Source organism: Ixodes scapularis, unplaced genomic scaffold, assembly GCF_016920785.2.
Source record: "Ixodes scapularis isolate PalLabHiFi unplaced genomic scaffold, ASM1692078v2 PGA_scaffold7__128_contigs__length_106722199, whole genome shotgun sequence".
Lineage (NCBI taxonomy): Eukaryota > Metazoa > Arthropoda > Arachnida > Ixodida > Ixodidae > Ixodes > Ixodes scapularis.
In genome coordinates, this window is record NW_024609882.1 from 91,503,623 (window position 1) to 91,527,364 (window position 23,742).

Consider the following 23,742-nt stretch of genomic DNA (forward strand, 5'->3'; position numbering starts at 1 on the left):
TATCCTGACGCGCCTGACACCCCTGACAAGTAAAACGTTTTGATGAAGAGGAGGTCTGCCTTGCATGGAAGGTCGGAAGGACGCGAAGGTTTACGTGAACCAGCATCGACGCTTGTACACTTGCAGCTGGAAGCGGGAACGTGCTCCCATGAATGGATTACCAGTGTCTGCCTTTGAGCTCGGGGGAGTAGGGTTTTGCAAAGGAGTATGCGCTGACGACGAGAAGACCATGGGAACATGCGCCCAGCTGCGTGGTCGTTCCAGTGGCGTCTCCCGTAGAACCTACCGCTTGAGTACCAACTCACTGAAGGCAGACAACATGAAAACAACAACAATCCTCGGAGTGTCCTCGTCTTTCACGGTTTCAGCTGCGTGCATTGCCGGATTAGGTCAATACCCGACCAAGGCCTGCTAAGCAGCTCTTCCTGCGCTCGTGCGCGCCACTGTTATGTTTTGGCTGCTCGTTGCCACGTCGGCCCAAGGCCGCCTGTAATGCAGTTTCTATTTCTGCCTAGTAGAGACCTTTTCAACAAGGGGGCCACCATATTGCATTGTCGTCACTTCCAGTATGGGCGAAAACATTGTTCTGCCGCCACCTTGCTAATAGAAGACATTTATGATATAAGCCTAACCGCCGCACATTCTCGTTTTGACTCCCCTCTATTTTTTCTCTCTTCTTGCTACAGGTTGAAACGCTTTATTATTTTTTCGTCGCCCATACCGGATAGACCTATTAGGCGGTTCGGGACGAGAGTACAAAAATGGTCTATAAGTGGGTGGGAATGGAATGTGAGGGGGCCCCTTGTTCGGGAGTGCCACTTCATCTGCCGGCGTCTTATTTGTTTCTGCAGTCAAACTTTTGTGATGAGGAAAATTAGCACTAGATTTCGAAAGTAGTTAGTAATTGGAGTAGAAGTTACCTGAAAAACGTAGTTATATTGTACTACTAATTACCCATATATTACCGATACAACTACATTTCTACTCGAAAATGTAGTTGAGCTACAGTATAAGTAGAGTAGTTGAATTACGTCCAAGTCTGGGGCCTACGTCCAAACGCAGCGGACGCTACGACCCCTCCTAGCCAATCCCGTTCTGTGATAATAGCACGCGATAACGTCTCCGCCCCCCCCCCCCCCCCCCCCCCCCCCCCCCTGGAAGCTCATGTGACGCTCACTCGTTCTTCGATTGTCTCCGAGGGCCCGTAGAGAAAAGAGAACTGAGAGGCGAAACGAAGAAAAGGAGAGAAATCGTCAACCAGGAAGAATTAAATTTTGTGCCTCGGGCTTTCAGGCCGGTTCACACACTTGCAACCGAGTAGGACCGGCTGAGACGAGACCGTGTTTTAAGCCTCTTGATACAAGGTAGGACCGGATGCCCTGCTGCGGAGCTGGTCCGAAGTCGTTTCAAGAGGCTTTCAAACCGGCATTGTCTCAGTCCTTCTCTGTTGCTAGTTCAATCGAGAGTTTCAACCGGCTTTTAGTTGCCAGGTGTCGAAGGACGAGGAGGAGTGGGAAAGGAGGATGGGTGCAGACGATTAAGAAATGGGGTTTGGTTGAGTCATGGGTGGGGATGGGTGACGTGACGTACGCTTTTTTTCTCGCAAAAACCAAAATAAGAAAAATGTTTTAAGAAGTGGTCGCATACAAACGGTGAGGCTCGCTTCCGAACACCATCTTTCTATCGTGTTCTGTCGTTCCGACTCTCCCATTTTCGGCGGCCGGATGAGGCGTCCGCGTCGCTGGTTTTCCAGTATATAGGAGGCTCTGGCTGCACGAACTATGACTTGCCGCCGACGGTTCCCTGCCGAATCAATTTAACTTGCCAGCCTACTAAGTATGATGGTCTAACTGTGACTCGGCGCCGACGATCCACTGCGGGCAAAGCACATTGGGCTAAATATAACTCTCCTCGGATGATAGCCTGCGTACTACTGAACGAGATGTGCAGGAACAAGTGCCATGTGCCGCGGACAGTCATGTGTTACTGGAGGTGACCGTCGGTTTCAACTCGTGTAGTCCAGTTGCTTACACGTCCGGGGTTCAGTTCTCCCTCAGCTCGTTCGTTAATCTCTCTGATTTCGATTGTGTTGATTCATAAATATGTATGAAATATTATGACTGGTTAAGCTTTCTATGGGGTTTAAAGGCTCATGCATTGAGTTCTGCGGGTTGTGCATTTACGTCAAAATTGAGCGTACCCTTTTTCATACAATGCGACCCATACGCATATTTTGTGTTAAAAACAAATTGGCTGCAAAAACCACTATTGTTTTGTCTATGAATTGCGATAGCATTCATCATGAGGCTCCCGAAGCAGGTCACTGTGAATGCGACGACCCGAATTTTGAGTAAGCACTTTATTTTATTAATGGCTTACGACGCATCAGCCACTTGGAAATTGAGTGATTGCTTTGACTCTGTATAATTTATTAATCTTCTATCTTTGTGTAATCGTTTAAAGTTCAAGCTCTTTTCTCATCTTTATTGCAGCTTGATGTGTGTGTGTGTCATGTCCTGTCTTCGTGTAATCGCCTAATGTTCAAGCCGCTTCGCCATCATCATTGACCATGTACCAACTAGCTCAGGTCAAACCGATAATTGTTTCGTAGGTTGGACGCAAATATGATTATGTGGGTACTGCTGCTCCGTGTTTACGCGGTGCGGGTTTATCTGCTTGTTAGGCCCCACCAACATGAGGCGTTTTTTACGCGCCACAGCCGCGTATGCATCTGCCTGCGTCGAAGCGCGTCCTCAAGGTCACCCACACAAAAATGATACGCGCAACAAGCGCCGATGTCTGCCTCAGCCAGATGTCGCAATCGAGCCGGAAGTGGCTTGCCAGGCATACCAATCAGTGTCACGCGGGCGGAGGTGGGGCTAGGCAATGATTTCCCTACACACCCCTAGGGAGGGGGGGGGGGTGTAAACCCCCCCTACTGTTATTCTAAGGCACGCCCTTAATTCACAACGACTCCTCTATTCTCAATGCCCCCTCCCCCTCTCCCCCCCCCCCTCCCCCCTAATCTCAACTCCTGAGGAAACCCCTCCCTGCGCGCCCTCTGGAACACCTGAATTAGTCTCCGAGCGCTCCGTGCAGATGTGTGCCGCAAGGTGTACGACAGTCTATGATTGAGAGGTGATTATTTTTTGTGCAACATGAAAAGGAATTTCAACGGTAAAACTCAGTGTAAAGCTTCGCTATCACGATAATGAAACTGGTTATTTATCAGGATTCTATCTGGATTTCAGTTTTTTCAGAAATCATTCCTCTCTCTGCAATCTGGATTTCATGTTTCCAGCAACAAACTTCCGGTTCCGTTATACATATAAGAAAAGTTATATTGTTTTTTGTTTTGTTTTTTCAAGGGCAGGATTCCAAGGTCTAAGTAAACTACTTTGTGCAGCCTTAATACATTGTACACAAGAGGTTGTCGCCAGTTGTCCGATGATTTAGGCCTAGTCCATCTGACAAAACTGCGCTGCGCCCGACCGACTCATGTTGGCGCGTCACCATGGGCTGGTCGCCCTTTCTTTCTTCAGTTACACTCACGCGGAGCGACCAGGCTTGTGCCTATCTCAAATACTCTTCTCAAGATACTGTATTTGAAATACTTTTGAAAGTATCTTGGTATCATGTAAATACTTTTGATACAGTATTTCATACTGTATTTTAAATAAATTACATTTCTCAGTATCTTGTACTCAATATCTAAATACATTTTTGACATACCGCCATTTTTAGAGTTCGGTATGAAGTAGTGTGGGCGTGGCACGAGCAAGCGTGAACATTCTTTCGAGCAGTTGAATGCTGTTCCTATCTCCCATAAGCTACCGCGACTTTGGTTGAGCTTGTGAAACATCGCTTTTGTGCCAATCGGGACTCATATTTCGACGTAAAGTTCGTACAATTAAGATTTTCTTCTGGCCTTCCCAAAGGCGCTTTTTGTTTCCTGGAGTTTCCGCCTGAAAAAAAAAATCCTGAAATAACAGGGGTGGTTTTAATGAAATAAAGATTGCGACACTCAGGCGCAAAGCAGAACGGGAAACGACCCTCCACAACAACCCAACATTTCAATGTAAAAAAAAAAAAGAAATAAAACGAGAAGTGAACACAAGAAGAGGAAAGTTTTTTTCGCTTGTATATTTGACCCAGCTACGGTAAATGTCGAGTTTTCTCCTTTTCTTTTTCGTCAGTCCGGCATTTATTGCTCTGCGAACTCTTTCTTGAAGCGAACATTGATAAGCAGAGAAATGGAGAAGATACGAGAAGGACGACCTCTCAGAACGCCAACAGAAACCTCCCCCAACTTTGAGTGCATTTCTGAACGCAACATACTTGAAGAAGGAGCGACCAGTGGCGTGGCTATCATCCGGTCAGTTAGTTATTTATTCCCCCATTTCCGTATCCCAAGGTCGTTTATAGTGAACTTCCCATGTACAGAATCTGGATTGTAGTTAAACGGTGCGTCCAAGGTGCGCCGCAAGACGTGATACTCGGCGATGCCACCATATCTGAAGCGTCCTCTCTTCTTTTTTAATGCGAAAGCATTAACTGGTCTAGCGAAAGGAACCAACGTCATCAGCTTTGAAACCACGCCAAACGTTGGCCGAACGGTACCTAAAATCCCCTTTCCCAAAGGAAGCCGATTTCTGATGGATTATGATCAGATTGGCTGGCGCCCGTCATCAAGGGACGAGGCTCCCATTGGCTGTCGTGCGGCGTAATTCCCGCAAAAAATAGCGAGACATGCAATCTTTATGGCAGTGCAGCGCACAAACTGGGGCGGCCACCGGTGAGAGGAGAGCTCGCCCGGGCAGACTCCGGAGAGGTCGCATGGCAGAGCTCAGCGCGGCGCGGCGCGGACACTTTACGGAAGCGCGCTCTCGACCATCCGCCGACGAACGTGCACGCCACTACGCCGCAGCCGAACTAAGGAAGCGGTAGAGCGACATTCACGCTTTCGCATTCACAACTGATAACAAGTGATTAGGTGTCCTCGAACTTTTTTTGTTCCAGAAATATTTTGTGACATGTATAAGTCATATCCTGCTCCTTATGGTTGAACTTCATGGAGTGGCCGTACGATGTTCGGTTCCTTATTCTTTTCTTTGCCGTTATGTACTGTTACGTACTAATAAACCATTCTGGTAAACCAGATTCGGAACTGCATATTTGCGTTTTTCACTGACGTCGATACAAAATAGCAGACTTGGACGTAGTTCAACTACTCTACTCAAACTACTCTGTTTAACTACTTTTCCGAGTAACTTAATTGGTAACTTTCAATTACAACTTTATTTGGGTAATAAGTAGTTTAATTTAACTACGTTTTTTAGGTAACTTCTACTCAAATTACAGACTAATTTTGAAACCTAGTGATTATTTTGCTCATCACAAAAGTTTGAGCGCAGAAATCAATAAGACGGCGGCAGATGATGTGGCATTTCCGAACAAGGGGTCCCCTCACACTCGGTCCCCACGCACTCATACTCGGCAGCCGTAGACTCTGCATCACAGGCGCTCTTGGGCAAAGGTGGCGACGAGCAGCCAAAACATAACACCGGCGCGCACGAACGGAGGAAGAGATACTTAACAAGCCTTTTTCTGGTATTGACCTAATCCGGTAATGAACGCAGGCGCCGCGCCTCCGGCTGCATCCGTGAAAGACGGGGACACTCCGAGGGTGTTGTTTTCATGCTGTCTGCCTTCAGTGAATTCTGACGAATTCTGATTCATGCGGTTCGGGGGTTCCTCGGAAGGAGCCACTGGAATGAACTCGCAGCTGGGCGCCTGTTCCCATGGTCGCCTCGTTGTCAGCTTATACTCCATTGCAAAGCCTGACTCCTCCGCGCACAAACGCTGGCACGGATATAATTCGTTCATGGGAGCACGTTCCCGTTTCCAGCTGTAACTGTAGGAGGAACGATGCTTGTTCACGTAATGCCTCGCGGCCTTCCGACCTTCCACGCCAGAGCGACCTCCACTTCGTTAAAAGGGATTTAGTTGTCAGGCGTGTCAGGCGCGTCAGGATACCGTAGTCACCGGCGAGGATTGCGAGTCACCCTTGGAAGATGCGTTTGTTGCACCTGGCCATCAGCGGGGTGCAACAGTACTTCGTTTCAACTTCTGTTAAACCCAAACAATTTTTTTTCATTAGCGTAGCACTAGCACTGCAACGAGACGCACTGTAGTCCGGATAATCTCATCGTCATGGCGCGAGACTTGAACTCTTGACGGTCAGGTACACTTGCCCAGCGTGCTTTCCGAACGTCGTGGGAATAAGGAGAGGCAATTCATAACAATCTTAACTTGCCGAAAGGAAAGAATGAAAGTTTGTTATAAAAGACTCTCTAGCCAAAGAAAACCTAACACGTTTCGTCATGCACACCGAAGGTGCCGACACCCGCTTACCCGACCCTGCGCAGCCTGGTTTTGAAATTCAACGCTGCCGTTCCATCCAGCGCGTGGGTCGAGTGTCTTTTTAGCTTGACTGGGGACATCTTTGGACGGAAAAGATTAAAACTCTCCGATAAAAAAATTTGAAAGTCAATTACTTCTGCGAGCAAATAAACAGCTTTGGTAGAAACGCGTCATCAAATGACTGCATTTATTTTAGGCTCGCAGGGTTTTTCACGGATCAAAACTGTTGTTCATTTTGCTACCACAAAAATATAAAAAAGTAACTTGGACAGTAACTTCAAGAGAAACTTGCTACATTTTTACAGTTGTTAGTAGTTTACTCGATTACTATTACAAATAAGTAATCTCTATTCTACTCTAATTACTTTTGGCGTCGATACTCAGTAACTTAACCAAACTAACTTTTTAGTTTAATTTGCACATGTCTGCAAATTAGGCAGTGAGTGTCTTCAAAAGTAATTCTAATACATTTATAAGTATTTGTATTCTACCCAAGATACTATACTGTGGAAGTAACTTGAGTTGTATTTTAAATACTTTATAGTGCAGGGTATTTCGGAGTTTAAATACTGTTTTCGAGTATTTTGTCCAACACTAGGAGAGACGCGGGTGCCGATGAAGCGCGTGAAAAGCATGTCCATGGGGTCGGGCCTTTAGGACGACGTCGAGTAAGGCGTCAAATATGACATCTGGGTCGATCTCTAAGACGACCTCAAGGACGACGTCAAACACCGAATCGAGGACGGCGTCGAAGACAACGTCTAGAACAACCTCTAGGGCGATCTTAAAGACGACCTCCAGGACGGCTTTTAAGACGACCTCAAGGGCGACATCCCAGAGGATGACGTGAAAGACGACGCCTATCACTGGTTCGGTTTCAAGAACCAAGTCTAGGACGACATAATGGAGGACGTCGTCAAACTCGACGTTTAGGTCGACGTCTAGGTCTACGTCGATTACGACGCCGGGAGTCTGCGGACGCCCTGCCCTTCCGGAGGCGCCGTGCCGCCGATCGCATAAAAACCGTGTATGTTTCTAGGCCCCATTTTGTAGAAGAAATCACAGCTAAATTTCGGGACACTGCACATATGTGCTCATATGTATTGAAGAAAGTCACTTTCCGAACCGCACGAAGCATCGTCTAGCCTGCAGCGTCCGCTATGTCAAAGGACAGAAAGGCGGGAGGCGCTTCCATTTTACCCTTAGCCTTTCATCGATTATAGCAAAATCGGCTTCAGGAGAGAATTATGCCAATCACGTGAACTTTTATTTTATGGAGCGCTACGAAGGTGTCCACGTAGTCTTAAGTTCTGAATTGGTAATTGAGAAATTGTTCATGTGTTGAGACTTGAAAGAGCAGACACAAAAGCTACTTACGAATATCATGACGTAGTGACGACCAGATGAATGGATCCGATCGACAAACTCTGGCAGGCCGTGAAAACTGACGTTATCGTAGGTGAAGCCGTTGCGTCGTTCCATGTAGTCGATATCATTCCATTGGACGTCCTGGGGGTAGTACAGTTTTTTTGTTTTTTTTCAAAACCGCAAAAAAGAAGAGAAGATTAGTAGGATTATGCTATTAACGTTGGCCGGGGACTATTCACGCCTGCCTTCCCTACTGGCGGTGGCTATTGCTTTAAAAGGTGCTATCAACTAATTATTTTTTTTTTACATATGCTTTTGACAGATACACGCATTTTTGGGGTTTTATTTAATTTGAACTTTGACGACCAAATTTACAATGATTCACACATTTTTTTATTATCGTATATCTTACCTAACAAGTTTTTATTATCTCAAAAAATAAAAGTAGAGAAACTTGTAGCAGTGTTCTTTAATCAAACAAATGTTACAAGAGGAAAAAGTGAGCTTAAACCGCCGAGGCTGACGTCGCCTGTTTACTAGAGTGCATTTAGTTTCCTCGGTCGCACCAGTAACATAAGCAAAGTTCATATGCGCCTTATTATCAAGCGGTCGTCCTCAAGCGTACGAATGACGCACATGCTCTACATAAATTTACAAATACTTCAATTTAAAACACGATTGTGAGTTTACTTTTTCACAGAGCACTAGGATATCTTGAGCTCAGTCGACGAGTGACGGAATCGAACACATGCGATTAAATCTAAAAAATAAATCTTCGTTTTGCGTCTGAGCATAAAGCTTCACATGCTCACAATGTCTCCAAAGGTGAGCGGAAGCACTGCGTTAACAATTTTAGCACTGTGCGGCAGTTCCAGAACTGACAAAATCGCCCTTAACAACCGCCCCTCGTAAAAATAAGAAATAACAACTATTAGAGTATTTGCACCAGCGAAGAACATTATTTTTGCTTCGAACGCTTAGTATCGGCTCATATGTAGCCCGAGAAGCTGTGATCATGCCGATGATAACGTTTCAGCACCTGACATTATCTAATACAAAACGTATACGCAATCGTATTTTTTTTTTTTTTTTTTTAGTTTTGATTTAGTTTACGAGGTTTATTCTTGGTAGCAGGCTTCATTAATCTATATGCATGCACGGGCTCTGTTGGCACTCATTTTCTCACTTAACTGTTTTCGAAACTGGCATGTTAAGGCCCGACCACACTAGCGTGAACGGCGCCGCCGGGCGGCATTGCCGTCCGGCGTCCCAACGCGAGGAGTCCACATCGGCCTCCGCTTTGCAGGCGTCACGTGACAGCACTGGATCCCGCGATCGCGCCTCCCGTCGGATTTCCCGCTCTTTCGCCGTCTGCTCTTCGTTAAATTCTTCCGTTCCGCACTCGCTGTCTAGACGGTAGGAGTTCATAATGACCTGGTGATCAGCGTGAATATGATTATCCTAGCCTGCTCGTTGATCTTGCGACGTCGCCGCGCCTTGAAGGGAAGGAGGCGCAGGGTTTGGGTCCGGCCGAATTGGTTCTACCGAAACACCGAAGGACAGGACAGGTCTGGCGCGCCGCCGGGGCTTTCCTGCCCCGGCGGCGCGCCAGAGATAAAGGCTACTCTCGAAAGTGTCACCAAATCAACACGACATCCGTCACAACAGAGACGACATGCAACAAGTGCCACGGAGAAACTCACTTGTAATTCCGAATTCCTCTCCTATAATTTCCCAGCGGTTAGTTTCACGGAACCGCTCCGCTGGGGAAGGCATCCGGGGGAAATAGGGGGAGCAGACGACACGAAACACGTCCTTCGCTTCGAGACGCGCCGAGGACCGGCTTGAGCGTTGCCACGGCATCGCGACGTCACTATCTACGCCACCTCCCATTGGCTCCTCTCTTCTGCGGCGTGCGGCACTGAGCTCTGAACCGCGCAAGGAGCGGTTGGGTGTGCGGCGCCGCACGTCGTGACGTTGAAGCCGAAAACTAGGGATGTCGCGAACCACCCTAGGTTCGATTTCGAAAGGTTTCGATATTTGCGAAGCAAACTGAGGTTCGATTTCGAAAAATTTCGATATTTTCGTACCGACCGAGGTTCGATTTCGAAAAATTCGCAACTTTTGACCACAGCGGAGTTTCGAAATCGAAAATTTCGAAGCTTTCACGGTTTCTAAAATTTCGAATTCGAATATTTCGAATATTTTTTTACTTCAGGTTCGATAAATCCGAAGATTTTGAAATTCTTTGGAAAAAAAATTCGAAAACTTCGAACGCTTCGAATTTTTATAGACATGAAGTTCGAACAATTCGAAGATTTCGAATTTCTTTCTGCATAAAGTTCGAAAAGTTCGAAGGTTTCGATTCTCTTTTAACGCTAAATTAAAAAAAAAAAAAAAAAAAAAAAAACTTTGATGATTTTGAATTTTTTTTTAATTCAAGTTTTCAAAGTTCGAAGTCCGATTTTCAAGTTTTTCCACAGTTTCAGTTTCAAATAACGTTTTCACAACTCACTGGTTTTCACCAAATCAAGTTTAGAAAAGTTAGGGTGTGATATCTAGATTCTGCGAAGTTGGTCGGGCAATTAAATGAGGCGACGAGTGTCCCGGACGTGCTAGAATATTTGCCAGTGCAGAATTGTGACCGCCAGCCCCGGGGGGGGGGGGGGGGGGGGGGGGAGAGGGAGGGGGGGGGGGGTCTTTAACCTGCATCACGCAGTAGTGATTGCACGAACACACTGTTTTACGAGACTCATCCAGTTCGAAACGGCCCGGGGCGAGCAGGAGGTTGAGGTTCAGAAAAACCTTGAAGCCACCTGGCAAACTAGCTCGCCACCCCTTGCACGCTGGTAGTAATCCGATCCGGTGAAGTTTATAATTGTCCTGGAGGTTTATTTTCTAGGACGGAGGAATCGCCTCGCAAAAAGCACAAAAACCGGCACAACTCGAGGTCGAGGAGCGTTCTACCATACAAGTGGCGTCGGAAGAGGAAAAACGGGGGGGAAAGAGGGTAGCGGGGGAGGGGGGGGGGGGGGGAGGGGAGGGGGGGTTCAGCCTCCTTCTTCCCCTTGCAGGTATTTCGGACTGTTAAAAAAAACAATACGGGGAAAGAGGGCGTGGTCGAGGTTATTTTAATTTGAAATTATTTATGCATATGTATTGCTACTGTCGCTCTTCACTGCATAAAAGGTTGCGTAGATGGTCATTGTTAGAAGCTCGTTCTCAGAAGGCACTGCTCGTCACATGCTTAGTGGTTCGGAAGTTCAAAGCTGTCTTTTCGACCTAAACACCTGTGCCGATAGTAAAAAAAAAAAAAAAAAAAAAAGAATAAATGCGAGAATAAAAAGCAGGAGAAAAAAAAAACTATTAAGAAATCGTCGGAAGTGTTCTATTCTTGCATATTCAGAGGTTCAGAACTTCGAAACAAGTTTCTTTTACCAAAATGTGTACAGGCTAAAAGAAACACGTCCCAGGAACGTGAAGCGAAAAAATTTTTTTTTCCTTTAATGACGTGCTCAACTTGAACACTATTAGAAATCTTCTCCCATGAGTGAATTTATTCCTTAACGTGAAAAAACAATAAATATATTATTTTGTATTCTGCAGATGGCAATGATATGTACTGTCTGTGGTGTTAATTTAAATGCGATACCTCAAACAACTTAGACGAAAATAAATATCAAGTTTAGGTCATAATTGCATGCAGATACATGTCTGGACATTTCTTCGAAACTCACGTTAAATAACAATAATCACATCTTAAGACGGCACTTACCTAGGCTATACATAGATCATTCTTAAAAAGTATAACATATCTACCATAAATAGCTCCGGCTGCAGCGTGCTTCAAATCTGGCACAAATGATAATCGTCAAAAACCCGTCGTCCTTCCTCGCCCCTTCGGGGATTTATTTCTTTAAACCTAAGCATGCCAGAACATTGAAATAAACGACATTGTCTTTCGTAAGGAACGCAGCACCGCGTGTAAAAATTCGAGAAAAAAAAAATTACGAATGTACCCCACTACTTGAAATCAAATGAAACCACGGCGTCCACCGGTCTTTCGAAGTTCGACGAACGTCGAATTTTTACCCTAAAAGTTCGCAGTTCGTCGAACTTCTGACTTTTCAGAATTCGAAAGTTCGAAACTTTTCGATTTCTCTTGATAAGTAAGTTCGAAAATTCGATATTCATCGAATTTTTTGGTCAGTCAAGTTCGAAAGTTCAACAAGCATCGAACCTTGCAGCGCAATAAGTTCGAAAGTTCGAAAAAGAACGAAGTTTTTAGCGTAATAAGTTCGACGGTTCGAAAAGCGTCGAACTTCTTAGCTTAACAAGTTCGAAAAATCGACCTCCGTCGAATTTTACATCATAGACAATTCGAAAAATCGAAATCTTTCGAACCTTTCGAACCACTTGATTCGATCATCGAAACTTCGCATCGAAACTTCGATTCGAAAAAAGTTCGCGGCATCCCTACCGAAAACTGGTTTCCGCCGGCAACCGGCAGCGACAACCGTCGCGCCGCAGGCCTCCGAAACGCCAATGTGGTCGTGCCTTTACGCTTGAAAGAGGTAACGGTAAATGCTTAACTTTTAGCACCAAATACCCACTGATTGCGCTGCATTAGGGAGAATATTGGGCATTCGACTCTGCGGAGTTTATTTTTGCGTTAAAAAAACACTCGTGCTGCTTCCCCATAAACACTCAGTATAAGTTTGGTACGTTGACGTTTCAGAAGTTGGAATGACATTTGTACTACATACTTTGTATTTTCTAGTCTCACGTTGACTATTTACTCTAAACCTAATAATAATGAAAAACTTCATGGAAGCGAATTCTAACTCAAAGTGTCTACAATGCATGGAGTGTGGTGCCTAAGGCGCGGCAGTTTAAATTTGTATAAAAGACGGTAAATATTTTTCGGTAAGTGAAGAACCCTTTTTTTTTAAATAATTTTCTCTTTAAATTTGACGGGTAAACTGAACTAGTGTTTTCGTTACGGGACGTCAATTTTTCCCGCAAAACAAAAGAGCAAAATGCGCGCACGGACTAATGAACGAACAACATTTTGGAGATAGGAGTTTGCATTAAAGTACAAAACCTGAAAGTATAAAACAGAGAAGACGAAAACGAGAACAGGACATCTTTCTTTGAAAGATGTCCTGTCCCCGTCCTCGTCCTCTCTGTTTCATACTTTCAAGTTTTGTATCTATTAACCAACACGCTCGTTTTCAATTGTTGCGCTAAAGTACATCGCATACTTTAAAACTTCACGCATATTTCCTGATGCTGCGTAACTTCACTCAGTTTTCATGCCAGCTCCGACCGCATCACACACTACAGTCCTATGGATGCAACGATGCAGCGCCAACTGTGCATTGCCACGGCGCTCGTTGTCTTTGTAGGTTTGGAATGATCGGCTAAGCCAATCACGCGCACGAAAAATGAAAGGTCGTGGTGCCTTCCACATGCGTGATTGGTTTAGTCGGTAATGTCAAACGCACTAAAACTATCAGGGCCTTGGCCATGCACATTTCGCCACTGCTTGATTTCCTCGATCATATCCTTTGCGTCTTCTGCGGCCGTACTTAAAGTCAAACTGAGCATAGTGGCGTGTTTTGTTCAGTTCATTTACTGTCCTTTATAATTCTAATTTACTGCCTTTCATAACCCGTGCACACCTGGATTCCACTGCTGAATTCTAATGCTGCGTTTTTAATGTACGAATGTCTCCGAGACCGTCATGCCGCAGGCAGAAGACCGCAGCGCGAGCGTGTCGTACTAACCAGAGGAATCTGCGCTTCGATGTTCTTCTCCATGATGAAACGCGTCCTGTCGAGCGACCCGTACTCGTAACGACACAGGTTGAAGCCGAGACTCCAGTAAGGGGGCAGGGCGGGCAGCCCGACCACGTGCTGGTACTGTTGCACCACCTTGGCTGGGGTCGGTCCGACGAAAACGAAGATGTCCAGGATGCCCCCGATGGTGCGGAATGTGGCTGCCGGTGTCGGTTGCAGTACAACCTCTGCGGAAAATGACATTGTACAAATGTAACAGCATTTAAATTTTTTGTTTTGTTTTGAAGGCGGAACGACTTCGACATTTTTTACCAAATCGCATGCTGAACGTAACATTTTGGAGGTATACGATGTGCATTTGTGTTTGCGTGTGTATTAGGAAAAATGTAAGTGAATTAATTGTAATTAATTTATATTGGCCATGAATGATATAGATAGAGAAAGAAAAAGAGAGTAAAAATTGATGGGCTGTGGAGAGATCCGCAGCTTTTTTTTTTGCTTTGAATGTCTTTGAATTAATTTGCGTAGATCGTGAATATAAGTATTCGATACGCATGGATATGTTACGAAGAGAAAAATGTAATATTATGCACATTCATTCGTATAACTTGTTTAGATATGTAAGGGAGAGGGGTAAACGTAAATTTCGATTTCAATAGAGATCCTCTTTACATTGTATTATTGTACTTAAGAGGAATAATGAGTACATCAATTAAATGTGTATGTGATTTGTAGCAGAAGCCTGTAGATACTTTGGTTTCTTTACGTTCATCATCCAGCCCAAGTGTTTAAAAAATGCTAAATTTGCACAGGCTCGTCGGTGCCATCACAATATTATAAATACGTTAAAGTCATAATTTGAGAGGTCAGTGAATTATCAGCTGAAATGTTGGAATTCCTGGCATGAATTATATTAGGTAGTTATAATTCGTATAAAATAATTTTCCTAATACATTCCTAAAGTATCGCGAGGGTGCCAGAGTTATGCATTAATTGTTACTACGCTTTCTCGCTCCTGAATTAAATATGTGAATAAATATAATAAAGGAATAGTACATAAATGTGTAAAAATTAGCATTATTAGCTCAAGTAAACATAAAAATGAACGTGTTGCACTGAAGCACAGTTTGTGAATTTTTTTTCACATAAGGACCTTCTTGCGCAAAATTCGTTGAAACATTATTGGCTACCATTATTAATGGCTCCACTCTATCAGATAAATACATTGAGCAGTTGAATTTTGTATAACTGAACACCAAAAATAATTTATGGCAATACAAATTACTCCTTTATTATAGTAATATAGCTTGAGAACAGTATATAAAGTTGTAATGCTAATGCACCAAACTAAGATATTCAGCATCTTAGTTTTTTCTTTTTCTTTCTTTTTTCTAATATTTGAGAGTTTTTGACTGTCTCTTTTTCTCCATGGGCTGGATACAAATAAGGGTGATTTCAGATAAAATCGACCAAAGGGTGGCTGGCCGACATTTTTAAATCAACTGATATTTTTATATGCTATTGTCTAGTATCTGTTATAAAGGAATGCAAACTCAGTTTTGACCAGAAAAAAAAGTTTGGGTTCAGGAAAAATCGTAAGGCATGAAGAGGTGGACAGTTGCATTAAGGAGCACTGATGGAGGGGGCACGTATGTCAGCGAATAACTAAAACAATAACATTGTCAAAATTGTAATACTGTTTAGACGCAAACTACGTGTACAGCTTGCCTGGAATATAAAGTGATATTATTTATTTAAGTTTTATTCATTTTTGCAGAAATCGCCAAACATGCAAGCTCGAACGGCAATAGGCAAAATTTGGATGCCTGTATCTTGTGAAATAATTTAATGCTTATGATATAAGTTGCAGATAGTATTTTACTTGTACGCGGCTATTATTAAAAAAACAATGAAGTATCCGAGTGATGCGATAGTAGGGATATATTTAGGCAAACTTAAGGAAAAATCAAACGAAAAAAAAATTTTGATGCAAGTAAAAAAAAATACACCTTCGACTTTTTTTTTTATTTGGGTACCCTATTATACTTTGTTTCGTCATTCATTTCGATTGACAACAGGTTGCATCTTTTTATTGAGAAAGAAGAAACAACACCCCAAAGTAAGGTCCTTTTTCAAAGCTTACACTTAGCATTGCCCTATAGAAAAAAGTGACTCTGAGTTCCAGTTTCATGAAACTAACACACATCTTTGATATATTTTTATTCAATAAAGGCCATTGATGCCTCTAAAAATCATTTACTCGCTAAAATTGAGTAGAAACTACTGTGTGCAAAGAGCTATCATATTACAAACTAGTGATCCAAGAAGAGATCCTGCAGCCATCGGCCTCTGAGAAGTTTGCTTACTTTAGTTTCCTACAGCACCATTATGCTCCTCTCTCTCACCCTCTATCTCCATCTCTCTCCCTCTTATATATATATCCCTGACTTATATCTGGAATAAAAATATATTCAACCATTCCCTTTCTGCGTGATTGTGTTCTGTGGCTAGCAACAATCATTACCCCGCGAAGATCACGATTATGACGCAGTAGTTGACGGAAGTAGCAAACGACACTCGTCGCTAGTTTTGACAAAGCGGATGATACAATATTTTTTCGCATTTCCCTGTACGCTTTCAAGGATGAGAGAGTTCGCTTCCACCAGCAAAATATGGCGGCCGATGCCTGTTTACTGAGCAGACGTGCCTGTCGCCATCCCACTCGATGGCTCCACGGGCGATAATATGAGGCACACGGAGGCACACCGACACAGAGCAGAACCCCCAAATACTCGAGACCCGCATAAATACAATAAAGCGTAAACACTGTCGCCATGTTAACCTATGACAGGTTAACATGGCGACAGTGTTTACGTTTTACGTAAGAAAAAGCATGGCGCGTGGTATGAGCCGGATCCTTACACGAAGAGCAAGGTGAGCCTTGAGAACCTGTCTGCTGCCCTAGAGTACTTCACGGAAGACGAGCTACAATGTTCGCACCAAGGTCCCAACCAAAAGCTTGGGACCTTGGTACAAAGGGGAGAAAACGTTCGTGCCAAAGCGCTTCCTTACACGCTCAATCCGAGAGGCCTTCAGGAAGTGTGCGTTTCTGTGCGCTGCGACAACTATTACCTTTGTATTGCCGCTGAACAGAACGTTACAGGCTCAACATTCAAGACTTGTGAAATGAACTCAGCATTTCTCTGCGACCCACTAACAAGTCCGTGTCTTTAAGGAGACTGTGATCACTGCCCAAAAGGCCAGTCCCTTATACTCGAGGAAGTTCATGTCCCAGAGGATGAAGAGATTGTGCTTACAACATGAAAATCAAACAACCTTGTAAAAAAAAACGAAAAAAACGTTGTATTCTGAGATTTTTCTAAAAGTCGTTAAGGTAACGGTTGAAAGTTGCATATTTCACAGCCAGATCCGACAAACGCAAGATAAAGCGATCTACGATGAAAAGCAGCTGCATGCAACGCGGGAGCATTGTTTTTCATTTAGACTTTGCTGACAACTGTACCATCGTGCTTCCTCACAATTTTAAAGCATACCACCGAAAAAAAAGAGTTACGATATTTACATGTGCAGAGACGTCAAGAAAATCTACAAATCGCGGTGCTATCATCAGTGAGGACCTGTCTGACGACGTCGCTCTCATGTGCTCGGCTCTAGAAAAAATGCAAGAGTGAGTTGAAGGCAACGTTGTGGTATACTCGCAGGTGACGTACGTAAGTGACGGGGCCGCCAGTCATTTTAAGAATTGCTACCAGCTTCACCAGTTTGCACAGAATGATTGCCCACAAGCCCAGTTACTATTTTCTGCATCTGGACATAGGAAAATGCATGCGACGGAGTTGGCGGACTCTCGAAGCACCAGGCCACGCTGAACAACCTGAGATAACGTTTCATATTCAGACGACCAGGACAATGGTGAGCGTTCTATTTGAGAAACTGGGTGCATCTTGCGTATTTGGACGAAAATGAGCTTGTTCGGTATCGTCAACAGCAAAAAAAGGAAGGGTGGCTGACGGTGCGCTCTTTTCCTGGCATTCAGCCTTGGCACGCGTGGCGGCTCTGCAAGTCATCAAGAGAAGGAACCCGTGACATATATGTAGCACGGACAGTCGTATCTGGTTGGAAGAAACTTTATTAAAAGGGTACATTCAGGAAAGCCTCAGTGTAAAGTGCCGAATTTGATGCCCCAAAGACTGCTCATTTTGAATGCAGGGTTATCTTATTGATCACAGTTTTCTTTGCGGGGTATTTAACCTACTATTTTATTTGATGATAGCTTATAATATTTATCTGATCATCATATGAGAATCACGAAACGTTGTCCTCGCGCAGAATTAAATATCTCGGCCAGCCACGATCCATTTGTACACCGAGAGTACCGAAGCTCTTACAGTCCGCCGCGATGGCACCACTCACCTAAAATGGTTTGTCCCCGAATATACCTACCTAACGTAAACAATTTTAGTATTCAATCTTTATTTTTGTGTGTGGGAGTAAAGTTGTTTTCTTCAACTATAAATTATACCGGAAAGTAAAACTTAACACTGCATCATCTTTTCTCGAATCATATAGTCTCCAGTATACCTCTTTGTACGAGGTATGTAAAATGATGTATATAGTTTCTCCTCACTTTTAGTGTGTGACCGATTGCTCTAGTTGTCAGTGACTTCATCTGAATAAATATATATGAAAGATGTGTGTTAGTTTCCTGAAACTGGAACGCAGAGCCACCTCTCCTATAGGGCACTGCTAAGTGTAGACTGTGAAAAAGGACACTACTTTGGGGAGTTGTGTATTCTTTATGAATAAAACAATGCAACATCTTTTTAATAGAAATGAATGTCAAAATAGAGTATGACAGGGTACCCAAATTTTAAACATTCGAAGGTGGAGCTTTCGTTTTTTTATTTGCATCGGAACGTTTCGTTGTTAGATTGTTTCCCCGTAATCGCCTAATTTATTCCGACTATCGTATCACTCAACTACCCAATCTTATTTTTTTTTTTTAATAAGAGCCATATATACGTAGAGTACTACTGGCGAATGATGTGATAATGAATAAATTGTTTCACGAGATACAGACCTCCAAATTCGCCATTTGTCATTTGAGCAGGCATGTTTGGCCATTTTTAGAAATATAAATAACGTTTATATAAATATTATTACTTTATGTTACAAGCAAGCTGTACCCATGTTCTGTTTTTAAAAAGTATTAGAATTCTTCTCATTTTATTCTTTAAGTTATCCAGTTTCAAACGTGCCCCCTCCATCACTGCGCATTAAAATGCAACAGTGCACCTTTTCTTGTCTTACGATTTCTCCTGTCTCTAAATTCGCTTTTTGGTCAAACCTAAGCGTGGATAAACTCAAGATCAAAATTGCCCAGCTGACGGAAGAAGCGCTCCCATACGCCACGCAGCTGGCCCAATCCAACTGGCACCACATGACCAACAAACTACACGGGACATTCGGTACGGCGAGGACATGGTCGCTCATCCGCCATCTGCTCGATCCGACCAAGAGCAAGAACCACACCAGTCAGACACTTCGCGAGATAGTGGCCACAACTTCAAGAGCTCAAACGAAGAAATCCTGCACAAGTTGATCAACAGATACATTGGGGAAGCACCCAGCGCCGAATACCCAAACTACGACGGCCTAACTAACCCATAACTGGACCGACCTTTCACTGAGGCCGAGGTTGTGCGGGCAGCGCAAGACCTAACGCGGAACACCTCGCCGGGTAGGGACAAAATTCAGAACCCCCTCCTCAGAAACTTCGACGCAAATTCATACTCTACCCTAACCCATTACTTCAACGACGTGCCGGCGTCAGGAAAACTTCCTGCAGAATGGAAACACGCAGAGGTCGGACTTGTCCCCAAACCCGGTAAAGCCCCGAACCTGGACAACCTCAAGTCCATCCACCTGACTTCGTGTCTAGGCAAGCTCTTCGAACATGTCGTTTTAAACCGTTTGCAACCTCACATCAAAGACAGGAAAGTGTTCTCACACACCATGTTCGGTTTTCGAGCCCACCCGTCCGCAGAGGACGTCTTCATCCAACTCAAGGAAGGCATCCTCGACAACATCTCGCGCACCACCACGCAAGCTGTCGTGGTCCTGGACGTCAAGGGAGCGTTCGACAACGTAAGCCACACTTTGATCCTTCAGAACCTGGCCTCTACCAACTGTGGACAGCGAACCTACCAATACGTCCGAGACTTCCTCTCACACCGCACAGCCACCATCGGCGTTGAATCCATCCGCATGGACGTCCTTGAGGTCCCGGGAAAGGGCACGCCACAAGGCTCCGTGCTCTCACCGACTCTCTTTAATCTAGCGATGTGACAGCTCCCGGCGCAGCTAGAATGCATTCCACACATCAAACATTCCCTGTACGCGGATGACCTGACCATATGGACGACCTCGGGCTCGGACGGGGACAAACAGAACTCGCTGCAGGAAGCCGTCGACTCAGTACAACACCACCTCAAGGCAGGCAACCTCGAGTGTGCTCCCAAAAAATCTCAACTCCTCATCGTACGCACACGCAAGCGGGGACGAAAATCCAATCCTCAAACGTCGACGGCGGACATTCAACTTTACCTCCAACACGACGGAGGAGCGACCCACACTAGGCACCTTCTCTAGCAATCTACTACCCAGATCATGCGTATGATGGGAAGGATCACAAGTCGTAGGCATAGCCTTAAGGAAGCAGACCTCATCCGCATGACCCAAGCCCTTATCGTCAGCCGAATCACATACGCAGCACCATACCTGAACCTGATGAAGAGGGACGAGGAGAGACTGGACGTCATCATCCGTAAGGCGTTCGAGATCGCTCTCGGACTCCCCCTTTACGCATCCACCGATAAGTTACTCAACAAAGGACTATACAACACATACCGCGAATTGGCCGAAGCTCAACTTCGAAACCAAGCAAAGAGACTCGCGACCACATCAACAGGTCTGTACGTGCTACACTCTCTCGGATACACAGTACCAGAATCCATGAGGGAGACCGTACAGCTGCCCGTAGAAATCCACGAGCTAATGCAGACAATCCCGATTCCACGTAACATGAACCCAACGCTCCACGCAGGACGGCGTGCGGCCAGAGCGAAAGCACTTCAACGGATTTACGGCATACATAAAGAGGACGTCAGATACACAGATGCAGCAATGTACCCGGACCGGTCGATGGCAGCCGTCAGCGTCATTGGACAAGACAAGAAGACCCTCACTACAGCAATGGTGCGCACAAGAACCCCAGCAGTCGCCGAAGAGATGGCCATAGCCCCAGCAATAGTTGCGAACGGCCCCCACCACATCACACTCCTTACCGACTCCCGAACGGCTATTCGACGTTTCAGAGCTGGTCGCATGTCACCCCAAGCCTTTCACGCTCTCCAAACGAAAGGCCCACCCCTCCCCAAGGTGGCTCTGGTCTGGACCCCAGGTCACAAATCCGTCGAAGGAAATCGGCATGCACACGCCGTCGCCCGAGCTTGCACTATCCGGGCACCCGACGCGGACACGGACCAATCCACCGAAGATTCCTGGCCTCTCGCAATCCCTTTCCCCGAAGTCGTGGCGTTTCAACGCGGCCAACGATTCAAATATCCTCCGCCTCATCACTCACTAACTCGCGAGCAGGCCACGACCTGGCGTCAGTTACAGATGGCAGCATTCAAACATTTGGCACTCCAGTATAAATTTTACCCCAACAAATATCCTGATACTTGCCCACAATGCGGAAAGTACCCATCCCTGTATCATGTCACTTGGCCGTGTCTCTCCAACCCCTCGCTCCCCCTTTCCTCTCCACCTTCCTACGAGACCTGGGAAGCTGCGCTGCTCAGCACCTCCCCTGACGACCAGCAAATGGTGGTACAAAGGGCGAAGGCTCCGGCACAGAGCACTGGAGCCCTGGACTAAGGGCCCCCAAAGAACAAAAGTCTCTTGCAATCAATAAAAGTTTACTCCTCCTCCTTGTTTATACCAGACACTATTAAATGGCATATAAAAACATCAGGTGATGTAAAAATGTCGACCAGCCACCATTTGGTCGATATTATCTTAAATCACCCAGTAGTAAATTTTGCACTGAGATTAGCTATGCAAAAGTTTAAATGCTAACTCTAGGATGACTATCATTATTTAAACTTCTGAGGACCTTAAGTATGTAAACTTATATTCGCCAAGCGTAGCAAAGTTCTTCGTGCCAAAAAGTTGGCTTTTCTCGGGAAGTTTAAGGCCTTAAAAAGCTTGAAGAGTCCAAGGTTGTATCAGAATTGGTTTCCTTTGACCATAATTCGCCAAACAAGCTCCAAAGTAACGCGCCATTCACACACTTGCAATTGAGAACGACTGAGAAAAAAAAGACCGGTTTTTAAGCCTCCTGAGACGGCGGAGGACGGGCTGCCCTGCTGCGGAGGAGGTTGTACGCCGTTGCAACAGGCTGAAAACCCGGTTTTGTCTCTCTTGGTCGTACTCGGTTGCGAGTGTGTTAACGGCGCTTAAGGCTTCACTGTTGATAGTTTGGCTGTTATCCGGCATCTCTTGGCATATATTGTCAAGCAAGTGCCAGATTTTGGTGTCACTGCTGATTCTTCTGCTCATGCGTGGCACCTTTCGCTCAAGACTGTCAATATCGCCATTATGTAACGAGCAAAAAAAAAAAAGAAGCCACAAAACATGAAGCAAGAGTATTCCGAGACTTACTACACCGTAGAGCAACACCGTATTACGCTCAATTTAAGCCCCTAGGAATGCCGAGCTTGTGCCAAGTAAGGCGCTTTTATGGCATACTACCTGGGGTCTTAAACTTGATATTTGTTTTAATAAAAACAATGGTATTGTGATACAGTGATAATACAAGGTGCCACGATATTCTATGTATATATTATGAACATCGCCGATGAACTCAGATGAAAAGAACGTTCTATCTTAAAAACAACAACTGTGGGGTTTTATATGTTGGAGAATTCGGAATGGGAGTTTGCGTCAGTGATTGTAACCAAATACTGTTTGGTTTGGTAGCAATTCGATAAGTAGAGATGTATTCTATGAAATAATAGGCACGTTTTATCTGAAATAATATGTTTCCTTCCTGTCTTAGAAAAAAAAAGTAAAAGAGAGAGAAAGCTAGAACGGAGCGTTTTTCTCTCTCCTAGTGACGCCCCCCAAGCGGGCACAAGGAGAAGGGAGGAACGAGACGGTTTTTTTCTTCTCCGGACAAACAAGGAGAAAAGTTCACATTCCCGCCTTATCTTTTTTTCCGTATCGTTTTTCAAGCAAGTTACGCGCGTTCATTAACAAATGTTGTTGATTTGCTCGAACTTCGGCGTCAGCGAAGGCCGCCTGTAATCACGTCTCTCGGTCCAAACGTGCAGAACAACCCAGTTGCGTTGAAGTTTTTACCACTAATTTTGTCAAACGAGCAAACGAAGGCGTTAAAACCAACAAAGTTGCGGAGCAGTGCCAGCAGTGCTACGTACTCTGGGTTAGGATGGCCTGCTCAGGATTGCGGAAGGACGTTTCGGCGTTGACGACGTTATGAAAACCGCGGAAACTGCGTTTAAGACAGGCAGGTTTTTCTGCCGGGTGCCTGCGTCTCTTCTATGCTGAGTTCGGTTCTGTTTTCTAATGACAAGTGTCAACCGGCAATCAACATAATTTTGTATTCCTGCGTGTCAGCAACATAGAAGCAACATAGCGACGGCAGTGTTGTGCGTTGCGAACAAAGACACGAGGACTAGAATTGTCGCCTATGTGACCGTATATTTGAGGTTCAGTGATGTAAACAACACGAAACGTTGTGGGAAAGGAGAGGGGGGTGTCTATGGTTGGCATTTTGCTTTACATTTAAAGCGATTCTGAAGCGGTTCTCTATTTGAAGAAAAAGCACTTCAATCGGCTTCATTCAGCCTCTGAAATAACGAATATCAAGATTTCTTTTTTTTTTTTTAACTTGGTGCACAAAGACAGCAGAAATTAATTCTTAATGTAGCGCCGAGCCCCTCCTTCCCGGGACGTGAAGTCACGCTATGGGTTTTGGATTCTCTGCTTTCGCGCATCTTTGCGCCGATTCAAGGCTATGCACGCGCACTCTTGCTATTTTCAG

At 44.8% G+C, this 23,742-nt stretch overlaps 1 protein-coding gene across 1 annotated transcript in view; it reads right to left on the minus strand.

Annotated features, from left to right (window-relative positions):
* The window catches only part of LOC8039820 (lysosomal alpha-glucosidase-like), a 146,242-nt gene that overhangs the window by 106,512 nt on the left and 15,988 nt on the right, over positions 1 to 23,742 (minus strand). Inside the window, exons 5-6 of the mRNA XM_040211016.1 lie at positions 13,581 to 13,819; positions 7,801 to 7,932 (exon numbers count right to left, since the gene is read on the minus strand). Coding sequence (XP_040066950.1) covers positions 7,801 to 7,932; positions 13,581 to 13,819 — 371 coding nt within the window. The remainder of the gene's footprint in view (positions 1 to 7,800; positions 7,933 to 13,580; positions 13,820 to 23,742) is intronic.